At 32.0% G+C, this 8,771-nt stretch overlaps 1 protein-coding gene across 1 annotated transcript; it reads left to right on the top strand.

The window, feature by feature from the left end:
• Window positions 1-239: 239 nt before the first annotated feature.
• Window positions 240-8,528, top strand: Smp_145380 (hypothetical protein; the record flags this gene model as incomplete). The annotated part of the gene is made up of 5 exons (XM_018796852.1): window positions 240-632; window positions 2,330-2,566; window positions 5,924-6,212; window positions 6,966-7,222; window positions 8,202-8,528. The coding sequence occupies 5 exons, from the start codon at window positions 240-242 to the stop codon at window positions 8,526-8,528; spliced, it is 1,503 nt and encodes a 500-aa protein (XP_018651952.1).
• Window positions 8,529-8,771: the final 243 nt, after the last annotated feature.

Below are 8,771 nucleotides of genomic sequence, written 5' to 3'. Positions count from 1 at the left end.
AAATGAAAACAAACTAATTTCTGACCAATATATTGAACAATTGGTTTGTAAAAATTTGCATTCTCTATCATTACCATTATCAACAAATATTTAGATCATGATTGGTTAGAATAAATCAATATGTAAACAATAACCTGTTGCTTAGTTATAATATCATCTTTTTTTCATGGAAAAATAATGACAACAAATATTTACCTTTATTTATTCAAATAAAATCAATTGACATTACAATAATGTTGATGACTGATACCTTTAGTGCAGCTCATGATAATTTAATTAAAAATCATGGAACACCAGGATTATGGTTTGCTCATACAGCTGATTATTGTGAAACACCACCGAAACCACGAGTACGGCTTGATGCCATTGAAATAGCTGATCGTAACAAAAAGCCCCTGACTACAGCAGAAATCAGTGGATTTGTGGATGATTTTTCAAATGCCGGAACCAATTTCTCAACTGATGAAACAAACATGGAACAGAAACCGCAATTACGTTTAAGAACACCCGAAGCATATGGTATCGCACAAAAGTCAAAATCAGAAAGTGATAAATGGTGCGATTTTGCTGAGAATTTACATTATCAACCTGCGGTAAGACCACCTAGAATAGGACCTGGAGAACTTGCCAAAGTAAGTTAATTTACAGTAAATCATGAATGTAAGTATGTAATCTTGAAAGTAATTTAGTGATAAATGAACAGTGACTATGAGTAAAGTATACGGAAGGAAAAAATAAGCCATAATTAAACATGGTAAATAACCGAAATCAAAACTATTATAGCCTGAATAGCGATAAACTTCAAGATTAGCTTCTGAATTTCCAGTGATAATTAGTGACTAGTGAGTTTCAAATATCTCGGAATAAAAGTAAGCTACCCATCAACTCTATCGGATAACGTCATAATCTGAAGGGGCTTCAACCAATCCCAGATTGAACCATAGGTACTTTTTGTTAAGGAGTCTTAAAGAGGAATAAAAATAATGTTTATTAAGTCCTGGGTTTAATGGTTTCGCAGTTTATATCAGTCTGTAAAGAAAACTTGTTTCAACTGTTCATTACAAACCTCTCACATAAATAAAACTGTCATGTTAACGTTGTAAGTTTCTCTAGCTTTAGTAAACATAATAGGATTGATTTTGAGGTTTATATACTGTTTTGTTGATTACCGCTTAACTCTAGAAACCCTTATATCCGTACCTCAGTGATTGTAGAAGTCAGGTCAAACCTAACCATAATTTGAGCATTAGTAGTTATACGGAAGAACATTTGTTAGTGTCTTGATTTAATAAAGAATTTTATAAATCTTAATTCTGTTCACACTATATTGTGAGATAAATGCGCAGCTATAAAATAATTCATTTCATCCAGCACTTCTCTTAGCATACTTTGTTTAATTTTACAACGAACGCCTATGTGAATTAACGTTAACTTCTAGTGGATATCATTTGATTATAAACTTGGCACAAAATAGGTAGCCAGAGATGAATCAAGTATAAGCAACAATAATATGTTTTTCCACAAATTCACTAGTGACTTAGATACAAATAAGAGAGATTGAAGAATGTACTTCATTATTGGTCAGTAAAACTGCATAAACATGAACTCCGTAACTTATTAACTAGGATTATTATAACAGGAAAAGAAAGTGGTCAATTCTTCTGTTTTCGAGCGATGAATTCAAGAAAATATTTTAATTCGAAATAAGTATTAAGTTTTTGTTTAAATGGAGAAGATTTAAGTTTTATATAACCAGTAAACTTGGACAAGAAAATGGAAAGATATGTAAACAAAGTTATATGTCTTATTTTGTCCTAAAGCATCTCTTAGTAAGCGAAAATGTACTCTATTTATAAGTTATTCCTCACATCCTTATATTTCAAATGCTTGTAGAAAATTTGGGATGAAGTTTGAAGTGTGACAAACTTTAAGTTCTTTAAATTTATGAGGATCAGTTACATAGGAATGGATTATGGTTGGTACGGTAAAAAATAACGGACAAAATAAAGCTTATAATAAGAGGAACACGAATACGAATAGTTTAGTTACTTAACAATTACACAGTATAAATATATGTATAGTACTAGTCCAGAAATAGATTTCAACAGTTACCGTTCATTATTCTCTGAGGGATATAACAAGTAACCTATTTCTCTAATCAATTCAGGGTTTAATCAATAGGTGATCGTTTATTATGGGATTTTATATCATTTCCCTTAATATTTAGTTAATTATTCTCATATATTTTTGATAGGTTATTAAAATAATCTTGACACTGGATAAATTATATATCGTATAGAAGTTGTGCATTTTTTTTATTATTTACTAGGCTATTTTAAAGAATATGACACAAGAATCTGATTGGTTTAAACATAAACCATTTAGTCAATCACATGGTGAAATAACTTCTGCTAAAAAGATTTCATCCAGCTACAGCCGACGTAATGAAATGAATAATTGGTTTACACATTCACAAACGAAAGAATCTTCAAATCACTTTACTTCGAACTATCCAGTTCATTCAAGAGTAAGGTATGAAGGTGTAGAATATGCAATAAGAGATCGTGTAAGCTAGACCTCTAATAAAAGTAACTGTCAAATAATTTAACAATTCAATTATTTTTTATTCCAATGTAGTTAAATATAATATATCAATAATAATAATTACTATTATTATTATTATTAAATTACAGTTTGATAGTTCTAAGGAATTGAGTATTATCAGAAGGGGTTTTGTGGAGATTTCAGTATTTTCATAGTTGAAATCATGAGTCAATTGAAGCTAGACAACCATGGAAAATCTGGAAGCACTGGACGGCCGTTTCGTCCTATTGTGGGACTCCTCAGAAGTGCGCTTACTAGTGACTGACTCCAAAATATATATCCTGGAGTTCTAGTGAGAAGCAGTGACCAGTGGAGTTTAACCACGTCTGTTGTGAGATAGGAACTCATTGAAGACAATTGGTGAACGGTTGCTCAAACTTCGTGGATTGGTTGAAGTTAGACATTAACACCGTTGGATGCCGGCCAGCTCAGTGGTCTAGAGGTCAAGTGCTCTGGCGCGAGACTGCTATGTCCTGGGTTCGAATCTCGTGAGGCGGGATCGTTGACGCGCACTATTGATGAATCCCACAATAGGACGAAACGGCCGTCCGTTGCTTCCATGTTTTCCATGGTGGTCTAGCTTCAATTGACTCATGATTTCAACTGTGAAAATTGAGTATTATCTAGTTTCATATGATTATTTAAAGTGGATTGATGACTTAATACAGAAATTATGTAAATATGTATTATAATTAAATGAATTCACTATTTTGTATCAACCGATAGTATTTTCTCCTTCCCTAAATAAAAATTATTTAATTGGATCTAATCTACTCCTAGCTATGTGGCCGTTACACATAGTCTGGTAAGATTATCAGTTGTTTGTAACAAAATAAACACCACGTTCACTCTTGAAATTTTATACCATTTTAGTTGTATGTTTATAAGGTGATTTAGTTGAGTATTGTCATTGAATGAACAAAGTATATTGATTCTTTAAATGGTTTTGTAAACTTGAATATAGACTAATTATTAAAGTTAGAATAAAGTAGATGTATGTAATGCACCTTTTCAAGTCATTATTTCATAATAAATAAATACAGGACAAGTCTAAGTCAAGATTTAAATATCTACAACGATCAGTTCAGCATAATGTTGCAATATATATGTGTGTATGTTTGCCAATTAACGATTTGGATTATTTTTTTAAAAAAGGAATAACATGAAAAAGAAACTTTGATCTATTTACTGTATAAGTATTATGATACACATTAATAAATTTAAGACGAATGTAAGATAAGTGATTAAGTTATCACAAATGGTTAGGAAATATATAAGTGATACAGTTTGTTTATGAATAGTAGTAAATTGGGCCAATCTTTAAATTGGTACTGTAGTGAACAGAACACGGGTGGGGACAACTGAATGTATTTAATTGCGCTTTATTTCAGTTCTTTCGTTATCGGTCTTCTGCCAAAATACATTCTATGTCTAACCATCAGGATATACTACTTATATGGATATAAGTAGACCATACTACAGTACCACTACACTGACATACATTTTTATTTCTTCATCTGAAAATGACTGTTGAATAAGGAGCTTGTAGTTATTTCAGATAAACTAATTAGTATAATGAAAGAAGTAATTAAAACAAAAGTATACATATTTAAAATGGTATTTCAATGCAACCTACCAATAATATCGTTTGATTCAGTAACTAAGACATGAATAATTCTACTTTACTGAGTGATATTCAAAATATATAGTTTGGACTGATTTTATGAAATTTCTTATATCTTTTGAAATGAATTAACCCTACTAACTGATATTAACTATCTAAGGATAACATGATTAATGTATTATCTGATTACATTGGAATTAGTATTTATGAATAGTTTCAACCTAGGTTAGAAATATTATCCTATGTTTAATCAGTAATGTTTGATTATTTCTGAAAGTAAATACAACAAACGTTTGGGAAGCACATATTAATCAAAAAATATTACAGTTGAAATCATGAGTCAATTGAAGCTAGACGACCAAAGGAAACCTGGAAGCACTGGAAGGCCGTTTTGTCCTATTGTGGGACTCTTTAGCAGTGTGCATGCACGATCCCACCCCGCGAGATTCGAACCCAGGACCTATCAGTTTCTTGCACGAGCGCTTAACCTCTAGTACCACTGAGCCGACATCCAACAGTGCTAATGTCTAACTTCAACCAATCTAAGAAAAAAATATTAGTCATTATAATAAACTGTCAATTGGGTTAAACCAAAAGTTGATAGATGTAGCTTATTTTTTGTTGTCTTTTTTACTTAAACATAACAATATACTACAATTTAAATGTTTTAAGATTTCATTTTCTATATTGAAATAACTAGACTGGAAAAAATATAACCATTAAAAATGTACTCGGTTTAGTTACATGACTATTGTTGATATTTGATTCATATAATCTAGTTTTAATGAAAGCAATGAGGTGTAACAACCTAGTTTGTTTACAAGCAAAGATGGATAGTGGCTAGCAGTGGAATCCAGGACGAGCGTTTCGCCCTATTTAGGACTCGTCAGCTGGATGTACCTGCATCTCAGAGTTGATGTTCACTCTGGTACTCGAGCCCAGTACGGCTCGCTTCAAACGCCATAGCGTTATTCATTTAGCTAGTTTGTTTACATTATCAATTTCATATTATATTTCATAAGTTTTCACATAATCGCTAAGGTATAGTAGGGAAAGTTTAAATGATCTGTAGTTTCTCTTGAGAGATTATTATCACGGTATTTCTATGTATTATATAGTTGTTATGTCAACGTTTATCTGTTTACAAAATTAATTTACGATAAATCATTATTTGAACATACTAATGATGTGTAATTTTGTCTATTAGTGTAAATAAGAGCTCAACTAACTGTTAAAGATTGAAAATTACAAAGTATCATTTTATGTTGATCTTAAAATCCTCAAGTTGTGTATAGTTAACAACAATGTTTCGTAGTTACAGACTAGATCAATAATGTTCGATTGAGGTGTTTTACTTAACACTTTTCAAGCATTCAGTTTTGAAACTAGTACATCCTGGTGTTACTATTTGAGGTCAAAAACCGTTGAACTTGATTAATATTATATACTATGAGTGAAAATGGAGCTATGACATCGTTTGATTTATTTGTTTAGGTCTGAAGATGAAATGCCCTTATGTACCAATATAAAGTTTAGATGATTACAAGTAAAGATTACAAATAGGTGAATATAAGTTATTAGATAAATAATTCATTAAAAATAAATAAATAAGGGTAGAAATAACAAAGCATGACAAATAATTATAATTTATGATATTGATTCCTTATCCTACTTATCAATTTCTCGCTACAACAGGGTTTAGACGATTTGCTTACCATGAAAATGTCACCCAACGAACTTTATAGCTCAGTTCCCTATGGATGCCCGACTAAAGAAGCTCAAAACAATGCTCAATGGTCTAAGACAGGAACTGAAATGGCATTATGTTTAGGCAAAAATGTAAAACAGATGGATATTGATAACCACTCGTCTTTGTTGACTCGACCACATTCTGCAGCTGTCCGAGGATGTGATGCTGAACAGTGGAGACTACTTGGTCGCAATGGACATATGAATAGTTCTATGTCTTTAGAAGCTGAAGAAGGTAATTTGTTTTATTCAAACAGATTATTTTAACTGAAAGATTGTCGATGAAAACGAAGTTTCTTCGAGATGTTCTTACTACTATTAACATCACTATTATCACCACTACTGCCACTGAGTCATATACACCTTTCGTTGGTTTGATATTTTACATATGTGTATATAAATGCAACAAAATGTTAGAATAAAACCTGAGATGGATTGACTAAAAATAAATATTCTTAGCTTGTATATCTATCTCTGAGGCAATGGGGATTTTAAATATCTGGAAATAAGATAGTTGTCAATGTCTTATCCCTCTACGAAAAAAATAACTCTCTCTTGGATTCTTTCCGTTGTTGTACTCGTTGAATGTTGAGTCCAGTAATCATTATTTTAAACAACAGATAGTCATCCAATAGTCTGCTACTGTTATTGTCATTATTATTACTTCCAAAGTTTACCACCTTCATGATCGTATTAATGACAACATATCTTAGATAGATTTGTCCTCTTTACCTTAATAAACCACTGAATGAGCTAAATTAGGAGAGTAGGACTTGAGGTATTCTAAAAGCCACTGTATAATAGGTCAGGATGATCGAATGTACTAATGCTATGTGACACATATGGAACTCAATCATTTAGTAATAGTAAGGGTTTTTAATTTCTAATACTTGCCTTCAAACCCCGATGAATAACTCAATTCTAACTAGATCCAACAATGGATTTATATTCAAACCGTAATTGTTTGTCTTCATTTTATTCAAATTAGACCCTTCAAACATTGTGCATCATCGTGTTCGACCAGATGGTGAGACCATTTTAGAGAAATCTGTTTCTGGTTCTCAAGTTATTGATTGCCTGAATATGTGCAAAAATAATAAAGATGACAATAATACTGCTTTTTCTGGTTACCGTCTAAGAACTGAAGAAGCTCTTGAAGCTATGAAAAGAAACCAAGGTCAAATGTCTGACTACTTGGGCAGTAATGCAAGTTCAGTAACGAAACGTTATGGAAGAAAGTTTCAGGTAAGCTAATAGGAAATGTACCCTTGGTTCTGGAAACTTTTTCACGGACCTGATAGAAGCTGATATTTCTTTATTGCTTAAAGTAACTTCATAATCTTGCACAACTTGTACTATCCAGTTTGACAGGGCTTTGTTCCAATCGCACTTAAAGATCCACGAACAGTGATTATAAATATATATAATTAAATAGTTTATGAAATTCGATCAGCCCAAAAATATTTATCACCACAGTTATGAAAATGAAGAAGTTATCTAAAGTCTAGAAGTGCTCGAGAGTTGTTTTCTAGCCTGGAAGTCAACCAACTAAACGACGCCGTGATAGTAAGACTTGAAAAATACAGGTCCAGTCCTGTATGAGCACTATATCATTTGTAATAACTCCACCAGTCATTAGTTTTTTGTTACGTCACATAGTCAGTCAGCTAAATGTAACGTGGAACCTGACATACATGTGCATTGGATCAAGTTGACACACACCTCAATAATACCATATGATGGATAGTAAATTAACTAATCCTTTAGTCGTTTGATTTAAAGAAAAATCAGTCTATATGGTGATTGAAACCGTTCCATAAAAGCTTTCAAGCAAATTTGCACTGTTACAGAAGATAATCTTACATACAATCAAGATTTGATTTAAATCTTATCCTCTTTTACACTAATGACTAAATTTAGCTAGGCATTTATCGAAAACCAGGAACTACATACAGATGTGGGAATATTTTATTCATCTGTTGTGGTCTGTAGTCTTGAAACTTTAAAACTCAAATAGGTTTTGTAGATAAGTAGAAGTAAGTTCATATGTGTATAATCTTCAGTTAGATTTTCTCACATTTTCATGTTTGAAAATCATCGTTAGTGAGGGATAACATGTTAATTTTATAATATTTTTAGTGAAATAGTGGTAATTGGCTGTTCATCGAAAAAAACTAATGACATTTTCATTGATCCTTTTCCAATTTTCCTACACCATTGGAAGATCCGTGCTGTAAGAGGATCAGAAGCACATGAAGCTGCATTGAATAATAAAGGCTCTGCCATGAAAGAATTGATTACTAATGATCATCTCCCTCCCAGTCCTATTGGATGTGGATTTGCTCATGTTAGTCAAGAAGCCCAGGAAACTGCTAATCTCAGTCGTACAGGTATGATTTCTGGTTTACTCGGTGGTCCTTCAATGTCAAATATTCCACTTGTTGGAGTTGAGGCACCTCCACAAAGACATGTTCAATATGAAGCTATTGAATATGCCAATCGTGATCAAGGCCAAGAAATGAAAAGTATTTTAACACAGAATTGGAAATAAAATGAAGTATATTTAACTCTACAAGAAGAAATAGATGTTGTTTCCAGCTACATTTATAATAAATGTATCTATGACAAATGGTGATTTATCTTTTCTCTGTAAAATATAGTTATTTATTTCATAGACAGAAAGATGAGACTGTAATTTATGGACGACCTTTGAGTGACGCTAAACTGATCTTGAGAATGTCCACCTACTAAAAAGGACTAAATGTGGGTTATAAAGCAGCGCGAGGAATTAGAA

This window comes from Schistosoma mansoni, chromosome 4 (assembly GCF_000237925.1).
Source record: "Schistosoma mansoni strain Puerto Rico chromosome 4, complete genome".
NCBI lineage: Eukaryota > Metazoa > Platyhelminthes > Trematoda > Strigeidida > Schistosomatidae > Schistosoma > Schistosoma mansoni.
This window is presented reverse-complemented; position numbering and strand designations above follow the sequence as displayed.